Source organism: Oncorhynchus masou, chromosome 11 (assembly GCF_036934945.1).
Source record: "Oncorhynchus masou masou isolate Uvic2021 chromosome 11, UVic_Omas_1.1, whole genome shotgun sequence".
NCBI lineage: Eukaryota > Metazoa > Chordata > Actinopteri > Salmoniformes > Salmonidae > Oncorhynchus > Oncorhynchus masou.
Window position 1 is genome coordinate 56,959,852 of NC_088222.1, and position 23,072 is coordinate 56,982,923.

Below are 23,072 nucleotides of genomic sequence, written 5' to 3' on the forward strand. Positions count from 1 at the left end.
TCATAACATTTGATTAACACTTGATAACGCTTGATTTAACCTACATCATCATCAATATTCAGTCTGGTTGGTTGACATAGAGAGTAGCGACTGCATCAATGACCCTCCGATCCAACTCCATTTTGTTGTACATGTGTGTCAGGGCAGCAGCAACACAGGTCGTCTACACTCCAGCTAACCACCATACTAAAATATCTACACAAGCCACGAGCCAGCCAGCCGTATATCATGAGTTAGACAATTATTATGTTTTTCATTGTTGTTGTAATTTTACCCCCTTTTTCTCCCCAATTCGTGATATCCAATTGCAATCCAAACTTGTCTCATCGCTGCAACTCCAACGGGCTCAGGAGAGGTGAAAATAGAGTAATGCGTCTTTCGAAATATGACCCGCAAACCTGCGCTGCTTCGTAACACCCGCTCGGTTGAACCCGGAAGCCAGCCACACCGATGTGTCGGAGGAAACACAATTCAACTGACGACTGTTTGTCAACTTGCCCGCCACAAGGAGTCGCTGGAGCGCGATGAGCCAAGGAAAGCCCCCCGACCAAACCCTGACGCTGGGCCAATTGTGCACCGCCCTATGGGACTCCAGGTCACGGCTGGCTGTGACACAGACTGGGATCGAACCCCAGACTGTAGTGACGCTTCAACACTCCGATGCAGTGCCTTTGACCGCTGGGCCACTTGGGAGGCCCGAGTTAGACAATTATGAAGTTATTATTTGATACAAGCGTTGAAGATTAATCACAATCAGTAAAAGAAATCGAGCAAGCTACAGATGTCGTATCTTATTTTGATCACTCTTACTGAGAATTCTAGTGCAGAGCAGGAAATGCAAACTCTGTGTAGTGTTTTCAAGGTTTAAAAAGGCTTCTTAAGTTTGTAATTTCCCACTTTAAAATGTCAGAGTTGATTTGCCCTAACAAAAATGTATTATTTTAGCAAACTGGCTCCAATTAAGATCCTACACCTGTAACTAGCATATTTGCATCAATCATCAACATCAATGATCAGCTGATAGCCCACACTCTTTTTCTGATGTCAATCAGGAAAAAGAGTGAAGCACTGTGTACTAACTTGCTTAAAATGTGTGTGTGGCAGAGCACCTGCCCCTGAAAGGTCTGTGCTTGGCCCTTCTGGCAAGCAATAACCTAATTGTCATAATTCAGTATGCCAAAAGTCTATTACGCTGATTCCAATCATCATCCTAGATCTCCGGCAGACAAATATAATCTTAAGATGGCAAAGTCTCATAGTAGATCTGAATACGCCAATGATCAGAAAAAGGGAAAGAAAGATAAATACTTTACTCTCGCTGAAGGCTTCCGACCCGGCCTGTATGGATTGCAGAGTGGAGAGGCCTGTCTGGATGAACTGGGTATTTTATTACCCAGTCCCCCCAATATGATGAATCCCCAGAACTGAGAAGACTGGCGATCCCAACCTCCATTTGTAAGAGATTAGCTCCTTTGATTAGTGTCAGCTGCCTCCGACTGCCAGATAAATCATTGATGGTATCCCAAAAGCAAAAGCAAACCTTGCTATTTATTACAGTAAATATTTTAGTATTTAAGGGATGGGTATTTATGAGAAATTCTGGGCAAAATGACTGCTGGATAAAAAATAAATAAACAGAATTTTGTGGTTGCCTGGTGTATTAAGCTTTCATATTCTATGAATTATCTGTTTTGCCTGAAAGCTTGTGTTAGTATATTATGCAGTGTGTCTCCACATAATTGTGTGTAGATCATAACACAGAAAATAGTGGTGGGTGGAATGAGTGGGGTTGGGGGGAGGGCATGCACCCCATGAATGATTTTTAAAGGCTTTGAGTAGGTTGTACTTAAGAGCCAATTCTTCCACTCAACAAGAGACGCAAATTAGATTGGAGAAAACCCTCAAGTAGTGTTGTTTATACTGTGTTCGCAGATATTTCTAATTACAAAAATACAGCCCCTCGTGGCAAAATATTGGAACGTTCACAAGGGAGGATTACTGCGACCTAAAAATAGTACACATTGCACATACTCTGTAAGCGGAAAAAATGAATATGTGTACTCCCTATTTCCTTCAGCTGGTTTTTAGAATTTTTTACAAATGTATTAAAAATAAAAAACAGATCACATTTACATAAGTATTCAGACCCTTTACTCAGTACTTTGTTGAAGCACCTTTGGCAGCAATTACAGCCTCCAGTCTTTTGGGTATGACGTTGCAAGCTTGGCACAGCTGTATTTGGGGAGTTTCTCCCATTCTTCTTTGCAGATCCTCTCAAGCTTTGTCAGGTTGGATGGGGAGCGTTGCTGCACAGTTGTTTTTAGGTCTCTCCAGAGATGTTTGATTGGGTTGAAGTTCTGGCTAGGCCACTCAAGGACATTCAGAGACTTGTCCCGAAGCCACTTGTGCATTGTCTTGGCTGTGAGCTGAGGGTTGTTGTTGTCTGTTAGAAGGTGAACCTTCACCCCAGTCTGAGGTCCGTTTGGCCACTCTATCATAAAGGCCTGAGTGCTGCAGAGATGGTTGTCCTTCTAGAAGGTTCTCCCATCTCCACAGAGGAACTCTGGAGCTCTGTCAGAGTGACCATCGGGTTCTTGGTCACCTCCCTGTCCAAGGCCCTTCTCCCCCGTATGCTCAGTTTGGCCGGGCGGCCAGCTCTAGGAAGAGTCTTGATTGTTCCAAAACCATTTAAGAATGATGGAGGCCACAGTGTTCTTGGGGATGTTCAATGCTGCAGACATTTTTTTTGCCCTTCTCCAGATCTTTGCCTCAACTCAATCGTGTCCCAGAGCTTTACGGACAATTCCTTCGACCTCATGGTTTGGTTTTTGCTCTGACATGCCCTGTCAACTGTGGGACTTTGTAGACACAGATGGTGCCTTTCCAAATCATGTCCAATCAATTGAATTTATCACAGGTGGACTCCAATAAAGTTGTAGAAACATCTCAAGGATTATCAATATAAAAAGGATGCACCTGCTCAATTTCAAGTCTCATAGCAAAGGGTCTGAATACTTATGTAAATAAGGTATTTCAGTTTTTATTAGTAATACATTTGCAAACATTATGAAAAACCTGTTTTCGCTTTGTCATTATATGGTATTGTGTGTAGAGTGATGAGGAAAAAATATATAATTTAGCAATTTTAGAATAAGGCTGTAACGTTACAAAATGTCGAAAAGGTCTGAATACTTTCCGAATGCACTGTAGGTGGTTGACGCCACTCCTGTATCCATACTGTACTATATAACCCATATCAATGGCAGATACATTATCATATGACTATTGACTCATTACCTCTTTCGCAGGTGTCCATGAATTGTGACTATGTGTTTGTGAACGGGAAAGAGACACGGGGCTCCATGAATGCCCGGGTCATCTTCAGCTATGAGCACCTCAGTGCCCCCCTGGAGCTGACCGTGTGGGTGCCCAAACTCCCCCTCCAAGTGGAACTGTCCGACAGCAACCTGAGCTTCATCAAGGGCTGGAGGGTACCCATTCTTCCTGACCGCAGGTAGGAAGGACTCGCCCACACACTAAACATGGAGTGCACTGCTGTTTTCGAGCTGATGTTTCTTTTACTGACTTTGAATTACATTTGAGATTACCACACTCTTGTTTTGATCGTCTGTCATGTATCGTATATGGTAAGTCACATGTGACATGTTGCGGTGGCGGAATTTGAAGGGTGAGCTGTTATAACTTCTCAAGGTTTATGGGATGAACTGCATTTCATAGACTCCTGTTATGTCTGCACCCTAACACAAGGCCATTGTGTCCTGGGACTGTTGCTTGTATAAAGAAACCGGTGTGTATCCAATATGATTGTATTATCAATCAATTGTTTTATCCTTCTATATTTATTATTTTATTTTTATTGAACCTTTATTTAACTAGGCAAGTCAGTTAAGAACAAATTCTTATTTACAGTGACGGCCTCGGAACAGTGGGTTAGGGGCAGAACGACAGATTTTTACCTTGTCAGCTCGAGGATCTAGCAACCTTTCGGTTACTGACCCAATGCTCTAACCACTAGGCTACCTGCCGCCCTATATGAGGGACATGCAACCGAGTTCTTCCCAGACTGATCAGAGAAAGATCTCCTTTGCAGCTGCTTGTTTAAAGATGTACTACTACACTGTAAATAGTCACTGCCTAGATCTTTGGATTGAGTTTTCCACAACAATGTCGTTCAAGGGACGGGATTAAGTGTGATTATTTGAAACCATGGGCTGGCTTCAACTCTAATAAAACATGTGTGCACAGGCAGTAGCTGTGCTAAGATGCCTAAACATTGCTTAGGCATCTTAGCACAGCTACTGCCTGTGCACACATGTTTTATTAGAGTTGAAGCCAGCCCATGGTTTCAAATAATCACACTTATCCCTCTTAAATAATTGAATTAAACTATGAAGTTTGACTGAGAACAGGACTTTAAGCCAATTTTACATCTGACTGACACTAAATTCACTGCATGTTCTTAGGGCCGGTTTCCTAGACACTGATGAAATCTAGCTGAAAAACCTATTTCAATAGAGATTTTCGATCGAGAATGGTTCTTAATCCTAGTCTTAATCAGTGTGCGGGAAATAGGCCGCTAGGGTTTCACATTTTCTAAACCATGAACTACATTAACTGCTATGCATTCATACTGTAGGGAATAGGAAAAAACCATAACTGCAGAAGGCTTTTTATGGTTATTTTTGAATGTGGACAGAATTGTATCACCAAATGTCATTACACCAAATGTAATTTTTTTGCAGTTGTTTTACAATATTAATTTGCAATAATTGAATGGTCTCTCTCTCTCTCTCTTTCTTTCTTTCTTTCTTTCTTTCGTTCCCCCCCCCCCACATTGCTGACTGGCTTTGTTATCCAGTAATGGGTCACGAAAGAGGAAAAAATTGTATTTCCATGTACAGCCTCAACCTGGCAAACTCTCTCTGACCTAGCTGTGTCATGATACTCAATGAAGAGAGTCATGCTTTCTCTCGTGTTTACCTAGTCTTAACTGAACGCTTGTCTGTCTCTCCACTGCCATTGCGGCTTTGTTGTACAAGATGAGGAACACAGGCGAACAGCACATTTTAGCCTTAAAATGTCTAGCGTCAGCCTGCCAGGGGACGTGATACATGTTCGAGTATTGACAGGCCTTTTAGTGAACATAGGACAGGCCTGCTTGATATTCAGGCGGACTCCGGGAATCAATGGATGGTAAATGCTTTGTCAGTCACTGACTGCTCGCTGTCGCTCCTGCTTCTCAAGTTATCTGAAAGGATAAGTCAGAGCAAAGATGAATTACCCTTGGAAACAGAGGAGAGCTTTTTTTAGCATTTAGGGAATGACGGCAGCATGTCAGACTGCTGAGGAAAGAATAGAAGGCACACGTCCAAATCTTGTTTGATTGGTGGTTTTTGGAGTTTTTTCCAGGTTGTAGGATATTTCCCTCACGAAGGGCACATTGGAACAGACATTGTAATAAATGTCCCCCATATGGATTAGCGTTGGGTCTCTCATCACATCAAGTGCTATGATGTTAATTATATAATGATAAGAAGCAATTAATAACAATCTCCTGAAACAGGACGCAGGATTTAACTACACTACCGCATCTTCCACAAACATATTAAGTAAACATGCATCATTAAAGGTTATGATAAACTGCTGAAACTGTTTAGTAAATAGTAAAACAAATACATTTTTACGTGGTTCACATTTGTCGTTGTAAACTTTGACACTGGATACGGTTTTGACATGGGTAATGGTATTGACACTGGTAATGGAACTGATACCGGCAATGATATTAACCATGGTTACGGTATTGATACTAACATCATTGACCATTTGTCACCCCCCTCGCTCAATCAGGAGCGCCAGAGACAGTGACGTGGATGACGACGAGGACGACCGGCGAGTGAGTCGGGGCTGCACCCTGCAGTACCAGCGCACCCTGGTCAAGGTCCTGACCCAGTTCCACACCACCTCCACCGAGGGCACCGACCAGGTCATCACCATGCTGGGGCCCGACTGGCAGGTGGATGTGACCGACCTGGTGCAAGACTCGCTGAAAGTGGTCGACCCCAGGATAGCTGAGCTGGTGGACCGCACTGTGCTGGTGGGCCTGGAGCTGGGGTCCACTGTACTGAAGGTATTGAACCTTGGCTAGTTCTCCAAAGTTTGAAAAGTGAAGTAGCTTCTTTCAATTGTATTCACTGTGCTGAAGCTATAGAACATTGGCTAGGTCTCCAAAGTCTGAGAAATTAAATAGCCTTTTTCAATGGTCTCTTTTCCTTAATTGATGTTCTTGCACTCAAAAGCATTATAGGCTAGAGCCCTAGAGGCTAATAGTAACTTGACACTGATGTAGAGTGCTTGGATCACACTTGACCAAAGTGCAGATGTAATATGCAGAAGCGCTTGGAGAGTGTGAAACAAGATATGTTCTGCTTCATGCACACTGACCTAGACAAACTGGACATGTGAAAGCGAGAAAAGTATAACTCTCCCTCAATACTTAAACCCATTTCGTATTTGTAATGGAATGCTCTACGAGGATTAAATGATGAATGAGATCTGTCTGTAGTCGTCCTTCCTTTTAAAGATGAATGTCCTCTATATGGTCATCCGCCTAGTCTCCCACTGTGCAGTTACCAGCTTTACCAACCTGAGTGATCAATGGCTTAGAAGGCTGGGAGAAATCAAAAGATCTCAAGTTTATAGCATATTTAAGGGTGCACAAGGACTGCTGGACCTGTCTGTCCTAGAAAATTAAGAGTAGCCTAGAACAAACGTGAATTGTTAATATTGCCCTACAAAGGCAAAACAAAGTAACTAAAACATGTGATCTGTTGTAATGGCCAGGTATATTATCTGATTAATGTGGTATTTATTTTCCTGACACAAGATCAAGCCAGTTGATCAGAATATATCATGGAGAATCATAAATTGCTGTCTGTCTAGACAGAAAAATACTTTGTTTAAAAGAAAATGCTATTGCAACCTCTTTGCAATAACGAATTGAGACCAAAAGCTCAAGAGAAGTTTCAAGTGTTTAATTCCAAGGATACAGTCAGCTGAGTGCATCCATTTAGAAAGTTCACAACCCATTTCATACTCTCCCCTTGTAGTTGTCAACTCACCAGCTATACATGTTATGACCCCAATGAGTTTCCCTCTGGCTCCCCTGTGGAATGGCCATGCTCCTCTCTTTGTTTAGCCAGATCCCACTTCGTCCATCTTCTGTTCTGGGCCTGACCCTGCTCTCTGATCCCATACAATTTCTTCTCTGATTAGGTCATGGTTTCTAAATTAGCATACACACAGTTTCATAGCCTAAACTAATCATTCACTACACAGGATACAAACAAATGACAGTTTAACTTGAAACATGTTACATTTTAATAGAATCCATTAACCTTTAAGTCAGATTTTCCCAGAAGAAGTAAAAATACGTAGTTGCTACGTTTTGCCTTTGTTGGGCAGAATAGTTTTTCTTTTTGTAAGATGTCAATGCCAAACTTAACATGGTTAATCATGGTAATGTCCTTGATGACCCTAAAACGTTTCAAGTTGATAGGCCATTGTGGAGTGGATTTACAAAGGGTTTAAATGGATACATAAAAGCCATCAGCCATCTTTTAACCAACTAAGAGATGTACCATGGGCCTGCATACCAAATGTAGTCTTCTTTGGACATATGAGGAAAGACACCTACATACAAAGTTCCACGTCTTTAGGTCACATGGGGTGTCAGATATGAGGGTTTGAGTAATTTGATATCTATGAATAACAATAGGTTTCACAAGTTTGCTGTGAACCCCGAATTAAAGGTCGGAACAGCACTTTTGTGAAATGTATGCTTTGGCCTTCCCCACCATTCTTCCTTCTCTCTTTTTTGGAAAGCTAATTATTTATTTGGCTAAAAGTACGGCACTACAAAGGGTGTAAGAGTCCAATTTTGTATTGTTTACACAGTTGTGAGAGACATTACTTAATCACACAATTAGTCGATATACACTATATATACACAAGTATGTGGACAACCCTTCAAATGAGTGGATTGGCTATTTCAGCAACACCCATTGCTGAAGGGTATAAAATTGAGCACACTGCCATGCAATCTCCATAGACAAACATTGCCAGTAGAATTGTCTTACTGAAAATCTAAGTGACTTTCAACAGGACACCGTCATCGGATGCCACCTTTCCAACAAGTCAGTTCGTCAAATTTCTGCCCTGCAAGAGCTGCCCCAGTCAATTGTAAGTGTGGTTACTGGGAAGTGGAAATGTCTAGGAGCAACAACGGCTCAGTCGCGACGTGGTAGGCCACACAAGCTCACAGAACAGGACCGCCAAGTACTGAAGTGCGTAGCGCGTAAAAATGGTCTATCCTCGGTTGAAACACTCACTCCTGAGTTCCAAACTGCCTCTGGAAGTATAACATTCTATTAGTTGCAAGAATTTTGTATAGTAATTTAAATTGAAAAATTTGAAGTTTTGCATCCGGGGTTGTTTTGAGTGTCAATTCATAAACCATGTGCCATATGGAATGGGTACATCGAAAATCTCTTCCCAACTATTTTGCAATTTATATGGCACAGCTGTCAGTTTTTTGGTCCTTAAATTAAATTGGTATATGTTTTTATTTATCACACTTTTCTTTAACCATTTCTTTAACCATATCTTTAATACAGGGCCGATATACAAGTTCCTTACTTTTTCCCCTTCTACTTGCCTCTTCCATTTTTTTGGTAATGCTGCAATTAATTGGTTGCAATTTTGAGTAGAGCAGACATTTCTATGTCTGTATTAGCTGCATGTGTGACATAACTCCACCAGTCCTATTTATGACATCATTCACAAAAATTATACATTTTTTAAACATTTCTTAGAAAAATAGTTTTTTTTAATCAATTAGTATATTTGAATTTAACATCAATATTTGTTGTATTATTTGTTTTGTCTTTTCAGGTGGATTAAACTGAAATTGCAACCAACTTTCTAAGGCTTGTTTAAAAAATAAAGATATTTTGGAGATTATTTAAGTGGGCCGGTGTAATCTAAATAAAGGGAAATGGTGTGCCCTTCTTGAACATAGGATGAGACAGTCGTACCAATTTACTCGAGAAGCAGTTTGGATTTAAGTATACCTTTTGTATGACTGATGCCTTTAGTGAGAGGTCTAATGCTTTAATATTTAATAATTTCTGCCCTCCGAATTCATATTCGTTATATAAATAATGATTTAATTTTATCTGGCTTGCCTTTCCAAATAAAAATGAATATTTTATGTTCATATAATTTAAAAAGCAGGTCACCAGATGTAGGCAAAACCATAGGCAAATAGGTAAACTGTGATATGACTAAGGAGTTAATCAGGGTGATTTTCCCACAAATAGACAGGTATTTTCCTTTCCATGGTCGCAAGATCTTATCTATTTTTGCAAATTTGTTACATTTCTATAAAAATGTATTGGAGTGAGATCATTTTCTTTCTTTTGGGATTTGTATACCGAGCATGTCCACATCTCCGTCAGACCAGTTTATTGGTAAACTACATGGTAATGTAAAATTAGCATATTTTAGTGATCCAATACGTAATATAGTACACTTATCATAATTTGGTTTTAATCCAGAGAGAAGAGCAAAAGTATCTAGATCCTCTATGAGGCTGTGGGGAGACTCTAATTGTGGTTTTAAAAGAAAACATGAATCATCAGCGTACAATGACACCTTTGTTTTTAAGCCACAGATTTCTAATCCCTTAATATTATTGTTTGATCTAATCTTAACAGCTAACATTTCGATGGCAATAATAAATAGATATGCCAATAGTGGACAACCTTGTTTTACTCCTATAGAGAGTTTAAAACATTTCTGAGATGTAGCCATTATTTACTATTTTACACCGAGGGTTACTATACATAAATTTAACCCATTTTATAAGAGATTCCCCAAAATTGAAATATTCTATGCATTTATATATAAACTCCAATCTTACTTTATCAAAAGCCTTTTCAAAATCAGCTATTAAAACCAGGCCCCGATATTTCTTAGTATTCTATTGTTTTCAGTACTAGTATTATCTCCAATTAATTATCTCCAGTTCATGTAAAAAACCTGTCTGATTAGGATGAATAATATCTGACGATATTTTGTTAATTCTATGCGCCAAGCATTTTGCTAGGATTTTTGCATCACAACACTGAAGTGTAAGAGGTCTCCAATTTTTTTAATGGACTGGATCTTTATTTTTACCACTTGGGACATGTTTCAGTAAAAATGATATCAGACCTTCTTGTTGCGTGTCTGATAATCTACCATTTATATATTCTTAAAGTACTTTACTTTCTCTTTCAAAATATAATTTAGTGAATCATGCGTGACTCCATCATTTGTAATAAGTTTAATACATTTTTTTGGTAGCATTTCAAGATTGAAAAATAATTTGGTGCATTTTTCCCCATATTCCATCCAGTTCGCTTTATTTTTATAATCTATAACACTGGATCTTTCTTGAATAAGTTCCTCCATTTCTTTTTTCCCCCTCTAACTTATTCTGTGCCTCTATGGTACCGTCTTTATTGCTATCTAACTGTACTGTTAGTCCTTCAATTTCCTTTGTTAATATGGACTCTTTTGATCTAAATTGCTTTTGTTTTATAGATGAGTACTGAATTGCATGGCCTCTAAAGGCACACTTAAACGTGTCCCATACAATAAGGGGATCTGCTGTACCTATGTTATGTCTGAAAAGGTCTGTTATAAATTCTTCTGTCCTAGATCTAAACAATTTATCATCTAGTAGGCTTTGATTAAATTTCTAATATCCTCGCCCACGTGGAAATTCCGTAAGAGTAATATATATGCCAATTATGTGATGAGCCGACCGCATTCTGTCCCCTATCAACACTTTTTAAACTTTTGGTACCAGAGAGAATGACAAAAGAAAGTAATGAAGAAGATTAAGCCTCCGCCATGTATCTCTCACTAGGTCAGGGTATTTACGTTTCCATATATCCACTAATTCCAATATATCCATGACATTCATGATTTCCTTAGGTGCTTGAGGGTGATCGTTTGTAGTGTGATTTCCTTTCCGGTCCATAGAGGTATTTAAGACCGTATTAAAATCTCCCACCATAATAATAGAGCCTAGTGTTGCTTGTAGAGTTGATAAATTCTTATATATAATTTCAAAGAAGCTTGGATCATTATTATTCGAACCGTACAGGTTAATAAGCCATATCTGTTTATTGTCCAATAACATATTTAAAATAATCCATCTACCTTGATAATCTGTTTGGACAATTTCCACATTTGGTTCAAAATTACTGTTTATTAAAACCATCACCCCTTTTGAATTTCTTTGCCCATGGGAGAAATATATTTCTCTCCCCCAGTTCTTTTTCCACAAAACTCAATCTGAAATTGTTGAATGGGTTTCCTGTAAACAATAGATATTATATTCCTTCTCTTTTAGCCATGTAAATACTGATAGTCTTTTCTTATTATCTGCGAGGCCATTACAAATGTAACTGTCTATACTTATTTCACCACTTACCATAACGAGACACAACTTTCAATTCTATTTATCAAAATATATGTTTGTAAACGTACCATTAAAAAGTAACATGATGATTGAGTGTCTATATAGCTGTACCATGATATTTGCATTGCTACTAAGTAAACCTCCAATTGTCCCCACCATTCCACCTGCTGAAAGCCCTCCTCATCCCGAGCTGGGCTGTCATCCCAATGCCCTGAACACCACCTCCGACCCACCGCATCCCATAGCCCTGAACAGACTGGGATCCATCCTTCGAAAGAGCACACTGCCATTTACCGAATTGAAGTAGATCAACTGCCAAATGCATTTCCATCGCCCTCACCTCGATTTGTATTATATATAGCTGTGGATCATCCTCTATTGTACCTAACATCTTTTACTCCTTCGCAACAGTTGTGGGATACACACATACACCCACACACACTCGACCCTTTCCCCCCACACAACAATAAACTCCCATTCTCAACAGTTGCACCATCCCAGAGCCCAACTCAAGAAAGGTCCTGTTTTACAAATGCACTTACTGTTGCAGCTGCATGAGAGCGCAAAAAAATGGGCAAAAATTGAGAGATTTTATTAACCATTGTCACATCCTAGATGATGGAGGTCAAATGTACACCTTTTCCTGAAACACCCACAATACGGTCACCCGTATTGACCATATTCCCAAGCAGTCAGACTTTTGATTTTGTGCCACCAGAGTCACAATAATATACCCCCTCTCTGAATGTCCGAGTGTGACCCCCTCCCCATGGGTTACTGCAGCTAGTGTTGCCAGCACTGCCACTGCCTGGGTGGGGGCACCCCACTGGAATCCCCACCGGCTAGGTACATGGTTGTCAAGGTTCTTTTTAGCAGCTTTGAGAATTTCCTTGTATAGTATGCTCTCCCTTTAGGGTTTGTCGAGAGCGATGGGTTTGTCGAGTGCGATGGGGAAGAACTTGACTGGCTTGCACAGAGCTCTGACCTCAACCCCATTGGACACCTTTGGGACGCCAAATGCGAGTCAGTCCTAATCGCCCAACATCAGTGCCGACCTCACTAATGCTCTTGTGGCTGAATGGAAGCAAGTCTCCACAGCAATGTTCCAAGCATAATTATATATATTTTTAATTGAACCTTTATTGAACGAGGCAAGTCAGAAAAATCGCGGACGACGCTGGGACAATTGTGCGCCGCCCTATGGGTCTCCCAATCACGGCCGGTTGTGATACAGCCTGGATTCGAACCAGAATGTCTGTCGTGACCCCTCAAGCACTGAGATGCAGTGCCTTAGACAGCTGCGCCAGTCGGGGGCCCTAGTGGAAACCCTTCACAAAAGGGTGGAGGCTGTTAAAGCAACAAAGAGGGGACCAACTCCATATTTAATGTCAATGATTTTGGAATGAGATCTTTGCCGAGTCGGTGTCCACATAGTTTTGATCATGTAGTGTATACTGTATACAGTGCCTTCAGAAAGTGTTCATACCCCTTGACTTATTCCACATTTTGTTGTGTTATAGCCTGTATTCAAAATGAACACACAATACTCAACATTTTTGCAAATGTATTGAAAATGAAATGCAGAAATATCTCATTTATTTAAGTATTCAAAGCCCTGAGTCAATACATGTTAGAATCACCTGACAGCAATTATAGCTGTGAGTATTTCTGGGTAAGTCTCTAAGTGCTTTGAAAACCTGGATTGTACAATATTTAAAAAGCTCTGTCAAGATGGTTGTTGATTATTGCTAGACAGCCATTTTCAAGTCTTGCCATAGATTTAAGAAACTGTAACTAGGCCACTCAGGAACCTTCAACTCCAGTATATATTTGGCTTTTTAGGTTATTGTCCTGCTGGAAGGTGAATTTGTCTCTCAGTGTCTGTTGGAAAGCAGACTGAACCAGGTTTTCCTGTAGGATTTTGTCTGTCCTTATCTGTGTTCCATTTATTTTTGTCCTTAAAAACTACCTAATCCTAGTGGTACTCAGTGATACGTTGTGTTGGATTTGCCCCAAACTTTGTATTGCAAACAGGAAACATGTTTTAGTTTTTTTTTAAACTAAAGGCTTCCTTCTTTTCACTCTGTCATTTAGGTTAATATTGTTAAGTAACTTCAATGTTGTTGTTTTAAAGTCCCCATTGGCCTCATGGTTAAATCCCTGAGCACTTTCGTTCCTCTCCGGCAACTAAGTTAAGAAGGACGCCTGTATCTTTGTAGTGACTGGGTGTATTGATACACCATCCAAAGTGTCATTATTAACTTCACCATGATCAAAGAGATATCCAATGTCTGCTTTTTTTCAATTTTTACCCATCTACCAATAGGTGCTCTTCTTTACGATTCATTGTAAAACATCTCTGGTCTTTGTGGTTGAATCTGTGTTTGAAATTCACTGCTCGACTGAGGGACCTTGTATGTGTGGGGTACAGAGATAAGTAGGTCATTCAAAAATCTTGTTAACACTATTATTGCACACAGAGTGAGTCCATGCAACTAATCATGTGACTTGTTTAACACATAACAAAGAGGTTGAATACTTTTTGACTCAAGACATTTCAGTTATTCATTTTTAATTAATTTGTAAAAATTGCTAAAACATAATTACACTTTGACATTATGGGGTATTGTGTGTAGGCCGGTGACACAAAATCTCAATTTCAGGCTGTAAAAAACTAAATGTGGGAAAAGTCAATGGGTGTGAATACTTTCTGAAGGCACTGTAGACATGTTTTATCGTTCTCCTTGTCGAAGATAAAAGCTTTCTGTGGCCTAGAGGAGACAGGAGCCATGGTTTGTGTTCCAAATGGTACCCTATTCCCTATTTAGTGCAATCCTTTTGACTAGGGCCCATAAAACAAAAAACAATGCACTTTATAGGGAATAGGGTGCCATTTGGGACACAACCAAAGACATTGTTACGGTGCACTTATAACACCCATTTCTATCAACTTCACACTTGTGACGGAGTGAGGGAACACTTGATAATGGTTGTTAGTACAGGAGAAGTGCATCCTAACCTATGACCTATGTACTGCATGAACCTACTGTATGTGTGGTATGAGTCACATTTTGTGTTGCATTAGCTTTGACCTAGATGCAATATGTACAGTCCATACTTTTAAAAGGCTGGCCTTAAAATGTACTTTATTTAAAACAAAATGTAAATGAATGTTTTGCTGAAACTCTTAGTGTTATCCTAGCCATCAGAAACCATAGCAGTGGTCCATTTGTCTGCCTAGGATTATGTCTACCTTATTAATTTGTTTTCTGTTTGTAATTACACATTTCATTGTGAATAGGTTATCCACATTCATTTTGGCCAAACAAAAACAGAGCTCAGTTATTCACCCTGATAATTTTCTGCTGCCGCATCGGCAACTCAAATGAGAGTGAGATAACACAGGCACATAACACAAGAAAATAAACTGTACTGCTCAGAGTGCATCATCATTCAACCGAATTCCCCTCCTTTCGTGAAACTGTAGAAGTCATCTATCCATTTGGCTCCGGAGTGGCGCAGCGGTCTAAAGCACTTGTAGATCGATGCATTGCACTCTTTTTGTTTATAAAGCCCTCTTGCACAACTTCTGCCGTACCTTACTCCATTGTTAACATACGGACGTACGAGCTACCAGACGTGGTCTCAGAGATGACTAACTCTGGAGATCCCTTCAATCTCCACTGAGTTAGGTAAATCTGCTTTTAGTTTTTTTGCACCTTACTTATGGAATAATCTCCCAAACTCTCAAAAATGTGATGATTTGTGCCTCTAGGGCAATTCAGATGGCTGATTGAGGACCTTTTTTCTGAAGAATGTGTTTGTTTGCTCATCTGCAAAAGAGACCTTGATTAAATAAAAAATGTAATGAACAAAAGGTGAATAAGCTATTTGGATAATGAGAAAAGCCAATTGCCAGTTTTCCCCAAAAGGCTCCAGGATTAGCTCGAGATGGGTGGGGTTTTTATTTTGTATTTTGTGCCCTGAGGCCATCCGATGAATTCAAACGTTTTTTGCTAACCAGCCATTGGAGAGAAGTCAAGTGTGGATTATTTTCGAGCCCTGGGAGCCTGTTAATGGCAGCATGGTCATCATCCGGTCTCCTGTGTGTATGTTTTGGCTCAAGTGACTTATATATCACACACACACATACACAAGACGGACAGAAAGACAGAAGCATAGATGCATGCATTTCCATCTGTCATGACACAAAATGATTGGTGTGACAGTCAAATGGTCTCTTGTTGTTTGCAGGTGGAGTCTCCACTCGCCGTGGAGGCCATGTTGGGAGAGACGCTGTTTTCCGTCACCGACGAGAAAGTCTCCATCTTGGAACTTCGCGTCCACGCTATCTCCGGACTTGCTCTGTCAATACAGCCCAGCCCTGGCAACAGTCACACTATGGTTGCCAAGGCAACTGGCCTGCAGACACTTACTGCACCAAAGCAGGTACTATACTAATATATTAATAGATAAGATGATACGTGTGGATGTCATTAAGTTTATGTGTGGATGTCAGTAAGTATATGTTTATATACATTAGCCACCTGTCATCATATTGTTTGGTACTCAGGTGAGTATAGGTGAGTTTATTTTCACCAAGGTACATATTCAGCTTCACGTCTTTTGATGGTGATAATAGAACACCACAGCAACTGCCTGACTCATAGAACCAAAAGCTCTTATTCAATGTACAGACCCACTTTTTTTTGGCCTTCAAAGATACTCAATGACAGAAGACATTGTCAGGTCAAAATGCTAAACATTGTCAAATTAGCTGCCTGAAATTACAGAAGGCATTGCCATGGTAAGTGTCTGACTGTGCCAGGACATGACTTCGCACAACTTTGGAGGAAGGTCACTCCAGCGAACATAACATTGTACTGTAGCAATTTCTCTCTATATATAGTACCTCTTTACATTGAAAGCCATTTAAACCATATTTTAACGAATTGGTGTCAAGAGGACATTATTTTCATTCCTATTTATTTTCTCAAAGTATTTCAGCTTGAGCACCGCCATTATTTGGAGTGGGTTGTACAGCGGGTCTTTATTAATGTTCCTTTGTGAACGACTATATTATATATCATATATGCAAATCATACATTGTACATGCGTGTCGGGATAGTAAGTTTGTCAACCACAGTTATAGCCTTGACTTTCGCCTTATGCCGTTCTACGTCCTGATGAAGACCATTGTATAGATAAATTCAAGGAAAACAACTAAAGGATGTTCAGTTTATTAAACTAAACATACAGTACTGAGTACAGTACATAATGTAATTTGCCTATTTAAAGCAAAGGAAATGTATATGCAAGCCGTTACATACAGATATCAAATCAAATGTTATTTGTCACATGCTTCGTAAACAACAAGTGTAGACTAACAGTGAAATGCTGACTTAAGGGCAACAACAATCCAGAGAGAAAAATAGAAAAATAATAGCAAGATAATAACATGAGGAACACATACACAATGAGTAATGATAACTTGGCTACACACGGGTTACCAGTACCTAGTCGATGTGCAGGGGTAAAAGGTAATTGAGGTACAGTACCAGTCAAAAGTTTGGAAACACCTACTCATTAAAGGGTTTTTCTTTATTTTTACTATTTTCTACATTGTAGAATATTAGTGAAGGCATCAAAACTATGAAATAACACATAGAATCATGTAGTAACCAAAAAAGTTTTGAACAAATCAAAATATAATTTATATTTGAGATTCTTCAAATAGCCAACCTTTGCCTTGATGACAGCTTTGCACACGCTTGTTATTCTCTCAACCAGCTTCAACTGGAATGCTTTTCCAACAGTCTTGAAGTAGTTCCCACATATGCTGAGCACTTGTTGGCTGCTTTTCCTTCACTCTGCAGTCAAACTCATCCTGAACCATCTCAATTGGGTTGAGGTCAGGTGATTGTGGAGGCCAGGTCATCTGATGCAGCACTCTATCACTCTCCTTCTTGGTAAAATAGCCTGTACACAGCCTGGAGCTGCAGACGGCTGTGGTAGCTTTGCTGGTTAAGTTTACCTTGAATTCTAAATAAATCACAGACAGTGTCACCAGCAAAGCACCACCACACCATCAAACCTCCTCCTCCATGCTTCACGGTGGTAACCACACATGTGGAGATCATCCGTTCACCTACTCTGTGTCTCACGAAGACACAGCGGTTTGAACCAAAAATCTCAAATTTGGACTCATCAGACCAAAAGGACAGATTTCCACCGGTCTAATGTCGGTTGCTGGTGTTTCTTGGCCCAAGCCAAGTCTCTTTTTCTTATTAGTGTCCTTTTAGTAGTGGTTTCTTTGCAGCAATTCGACCATGACTCCTTCAAACAGTTGATGTTGAGATATGTCTGTTACTTGAACTCTGTGAAGCATTCATTTGGGCTGGTAACTCTAGTGAACTTATCCTCTGCAGCAGAGGTAACTCTGGGTCTTCCTTTCCTGTGGCGGTCATCATGAGAGCCAATTTCATTGTTGGCACTTGATGGTTTTTGTGACTGCACTTGATGAAACTATCAGAGTTCTTCAAATGTTCCATATTGACTAACCTTCATGTCTTAAAGTAATAATGGACTGTTATTTGTCTTTGCTTATTTGACCTGTTCTTGCCATAATATGGGCTTGGTATTTTACAAAATAGGGCTATCTTCTGTATACCACCCCTACCTTGTCACAACACAACTGATTGGCTCAAACGCATTAACCTGTCTAGGACTGCGGAACCCCCACGCAACAGCCAGTTAATTAACTGTGATAGTTTGCTAGCTCTGCCACATCCGACGAACATCAGAGCCGGCGTATTCGATCTTAGTCCTGTGTTGATGCTTTGCCTGTTTGATGTTCGTCAGAGGTTGTAGCGGAATTTCTTATAAGCGTCTGGATTAGTGTCCCGTTCCTTGAAAGCGGCAAAAGCGTAAGACAAAAGCAGTTGCTTATGGAGACTGACATCTTAACTGACACGTTATTCAATCTAAGTTGTTTTGATACCTTGATTTAACGCTTTGGTGTCTTTCTTAAGAGTGTCTATTGCTGGCAAAGCAACTCCTGTTGAAGTGTCTTTCTTACCTGCATAACACATTGATTTCCATAGGGAAACGTTCTCTCTAATTGGTCTTACTGTTTATAACACTGCATCCAGTCCGCTTATATTATACTGGAATTGATTTTAAAAAAGTTACAAGGAAAAACTGTGGGGAAGCAGCACACATCCACAAGACGGACTGTTGACGCTCGCACTGCTCATTAACCTATTTGCCTTAAGTCTGTGCTGAGCCCAAACAACCCCCCTAGATACGGGAGTGGGGGGAAAAAAAATCGGATTTATTACAAAAATCTCCCAGGGAACGTCACATCATACAAGCAAAAATAAATGTTGTTTAATAAGAGGCAGAGGAATGCGGTCTTATTTCCGTCGTGTTTGAGCCTGGCAACGATGGCAACTGGGGACTTTGGTTTCTCTAATCCTCACAAAGAAATAATTGGCCACAAGTCCACCTTATCCTGAGAAGCTGGATCACACTGTGTTTTCTGCACTTAGGCCGTGTTCATTCATATTCCCCATGACGAGAGAACACAGCCAGGTTTCAATGGCTAGGCAATTGGGGGACAATGGCTATTGTTTCTCTACCAACTCTCTCTTTGCTCTGACCAAAAAACCTCTACCATCAGGCCCTGGCATTAAATTACAATTTATCTCACCTTTTGCTGCTTGGCACCTTAAAATGTAATTAGGGTAAAGTATTGTCCTAAATTGCTATCTGGGCCTGGGCCATAAAAGGCAGTCAGTGGAACTCTCAGAGGGGTTCTCAGTTTCACATCATTTGATTCTGTTTCACAGGAAAATCCTCCACCACCGTGTCTGCTAAACATCCCCTCTTTTACTCTATAAATGAATGAGCCATAAACTAAACTCAGCAAAAAAAGAAACGCCCCTTTTTCAGGACCCTGTCTTTCAAAGATAATTTGTAAAAATCCAAATAACTTCACAGATCTTCATTGTAAGCGTTTAAACACTGTTTCCCATGCTTGTTCAATGAACCATAAATAATTCATGAACATGCAAAAGTAGAACGGTCGTTAAGACACGAACAGCTTACGGAAGGCAATTAAGGTCACAGTTCTGAAAACTTAGGACACTAAAGAGGCCTTTCTACTGACTGAAAAACACCAAAAGAAAGATGCCCAGGGTCCCTGCTCATCTGCGTGAATGTGCCTTAGGCATCCTGCAATGAGGCATGAGGACTGCAGATGTGGCCAGGGCAATAAATTGCAATGTCCGTACTGTGAGACCACTAAGACAGCGCTACAGGGAGACAGATCAGACAGCTGATCGTCCTCGCAGTGGCAGACCATGTGTAACAACACCTGCACAGGATCGATACATCCGAACATCACACCAACGGGACAGATACAGGATGGCAACAACAACTGCTCGAGTTACACCAGGAAAGAACAATCCCTCCATCAGTGCTCAGACTGTCCGCAATAGGCTGAGAGAGGCTGGACTGAGGGCTTGTAGGCCTGTTGTAAGGCAGGTCCTCACCAGACATCACTGGCAACAACGTTGCCTATGGGCACAAACCCACCGTTGCTGGACCAGACAGGACTGGCAAAAAGTGCTCTTCACTGACGAGTCGCGGTTTTGTCTCACTAGCGGTGATAGTCGGATTGGCATTTATCGTCAAACGAATGAGCGTTACACCTGTTGGATCGGAGGGTGAGGGCTAAGGCCATTCCCCCAGAAATGTCTGAGAACTTGCAGGTGCCTTGGTGGAAGAGTGGGGTAACATCTCAAGAATTGGCAAATTTGGTGCGGTCCATGAGGAGGAGATTAAACAACACAATGTAACTCCAAGTCAATCACACTTCTGTGAAATCAAACTGTCCACTTAGGAAGCAACACTGATTGAAAATACATTTCACATGCTGTTGTGCAAATGGAGTAGAAAACAGGTGGAAATTATAGGCAATTAGCAAGACACCCCCAATAAAGGAGTGGTTCTGCAGGTGGTGACCACAGACCACTTCTCAGTTCCTATACTTCCTGGCTGATGTTTTGGTCACTTTTGAATGCTGGCGGTGCTTTCACTCTAGTGGTAGCATGAGACGGAGTCTACAACCCACACAAGTGGCTCAGGTAGTGCAGCTCATCCAGGATGGCACATCAATGCGAGCTGTGGCAAGAAGGTTTGCTGTGTCTGTCAGCGTAGTGTCCAGAGCATGGAGGCGCTACCAGGAGACAGGCCAGTACATCAGGAGACGTGGAGGAGGCCGTAGGAAGGCAACAACCCAGCAGCAGGACCGCTACCTCCGCCTTTGTGCAAGGAGGAGCAGGAGGAGCACTGCCAGAGCCCTGCAAAATGACCTCCAGCAGGCCACAAATCTGCATGTGTCTGCTCAAACGGTCAGAAACAGACTCCATGAGGGTGGTATGAGGGCCTGACATCCACAGGTGGGGGTTGTGCTTACAGTCCAACACTGTGTAGGACGTTTGGCATTTGCCAGAGAACACCAAGATTGGCAAATTCGCCACTGGCGCCCTGTGCTCTTCACAGGTGAAAGCAGGTTCACACTGAGCACATGTGACAGAGTCTGGAAACGCCGTGGAGAACGTTCTGCTGCCTGCAACATCCTCCAGCATGACCGGTTTGGCGGTGGGTCAGTCATGGTGTGGGGTGGCATTTCTTTGGGGGGCCACACAGCCCTCCATGTGCTCGCCAGAGGTAGCCTGACTGCCATTAGGTACCGAGATGAGATCCTCAGACCCCTTGTTAGACCATATGCTGGTGCGGTTGGCCCTGGGTTCCTCCTAATTCAAGACAATGCTCATGTGGCTGGAGTTCCTGCAAGAGGAAGGCATTGATGCTATGGACTGGCCCGCCCGTTCCCTAGACCTGAATCCAATTGAGCACATCTGGGACATCATGTCTCGCTCCATCCACCAACGCCACGTTGCACCACAGACTGTCCAGGAGTTGGCGGATGCTTTAGTCCAGGTCTGGGAGGAGATCCCTCAGGAGACCATCTGCCACCTCATCAGGAGCATGCCCAGGCGTTGTAGGGAGGTCATACAGGCACGTGGAGGCCACACACACCACTGAGCCTCATTTTGACTTGTTGTAAGGACATTACATCAAAGTTGGATCAGACTGTAGTGTGGTTTTCCACTTTAATTATGAGTGTGACTCCAAATCCAGACCTTTGAGCAGTGTGTAAATCATGCCTTACCTTTGACGAGCTTCTTCTGTTGGCTCTCCAATATGTCCCATAAACATCACAAATGGTCCTTTTGTTCGATTAATTCCGTCGATATATATCCAAAATGTCTATTTATTTGGCGCGTTTGATCCAGAAAAACACCCTTTCCATCTTGCGCAATGTGACTACAAAATATCTCAAAAGATACCTGTAAACTTTGCCAAAACATTTCAAACTACTATTGTAATACAACTTTAGGTAGTTTTTAAAGTAAATAATCGATAAAATTGAAGATGGGATGATCTGTGTTCAATACAGGAAGAAAACAAACCTTTCTAGTCACGCGCCTCTAACAAACAGTACACTTGAAATGACCCTCATTTTGAACAGGGCTACTTTTTCATTACACAAAGGAAAAACCTCAACCAATTTCTAAAGACTGATGACATCCACTTGAAGTGCTAGGAACTGTAAGAAGGTCCCTTAGAAATCTCGATTCCCAAATGAAACCCATTGAAAAGAGAGTGACCTCAAAAAAAAACATCTGAATGGTTTTTCCTCTGGGTTTCGCCTTCTACATAAGTTCTGTTATACTCACAGACATGATTCAAACAGTTTTAGATGACATGATTCAAACATTTCTATCCAAATCTACTAATAATATGTAAATCTTATCTTCTGGGGATGAGTAGCAGGCAGTTGAATTTGGGCATGCATTTCATCCTGACGTGAAAATACCAAGAAGTTAATGCAGCTGGTGGCCACACCAGATACTGACTGTTACTTTTGATTTTGACCCCCCCTCCCCCACTCCTTTGTTCAGGGACACATTATTCCATTTCTGTTAGTCACATGTCTGTGGCACTTGTTCAGTTTGTCTCAGTTGTTGAATCTTGTTATATTCATACAAATATTTACACATGTTAAGTTTGCTGAAAATTAACACAGTTGACAGTGAGAGGACATTTCTTTTTTTGCTGAGTTTACACCTGAGGGAAGTGGACAGGGTCTCACCCCTTTTTATGATGCTACATCTGCATTTGATTAACATTTGTTAAGTTCAACCATCTTGAGCATGAACTGTGATCTTGATTTTCAGGGCAGCTGTAGTCATTGAGCATATGTGACACTTTACCTGTAAGGACAGAGTTGATGCACACATCCTCTCCTATGAGTCAGCAACGCTTTAGCTGTCGTAAGTCACAGAGATCATATTAAAATCTAATTCTATGGTCGAAGGGAATACTGTTGATCTGTTTACCAAAGTTAATCCGAGCTCTACAAAGAAGACTTAACAAATGGGTAACGATG

At 41.0% G+C, this 23,072-nt stretch overlaps 1 protein-coding gene across 1 annotated transcript in view; it reads left to right on the forward strand.

Moving 5' to 3' along the window:
- LOC135548868 (transmembrane protein 132E-like) overlaps positions 1-23,072 on the forward strand; it is a 360,411-nt gene that overhangs the window by 326,950 nt on the left and 10,389 nt on the right. Inside the window, exons 6-8 of the mRNA XM_064978919.1 lie at positions 3,309-3,514; positions 5,869-6,148; positions 15,806-16,000. Coding sequence (XP_064834991.1) covers positions 3,309-3,514; positions 5,869-6,148; positions 15,806-16,000 — 681 coding nt within the window. The remainder of the gene's footprint in view (positions 1-3,308; positions 3,515-5,868; positions 6,149-15,805; positions 16,001-23,072) is intronic.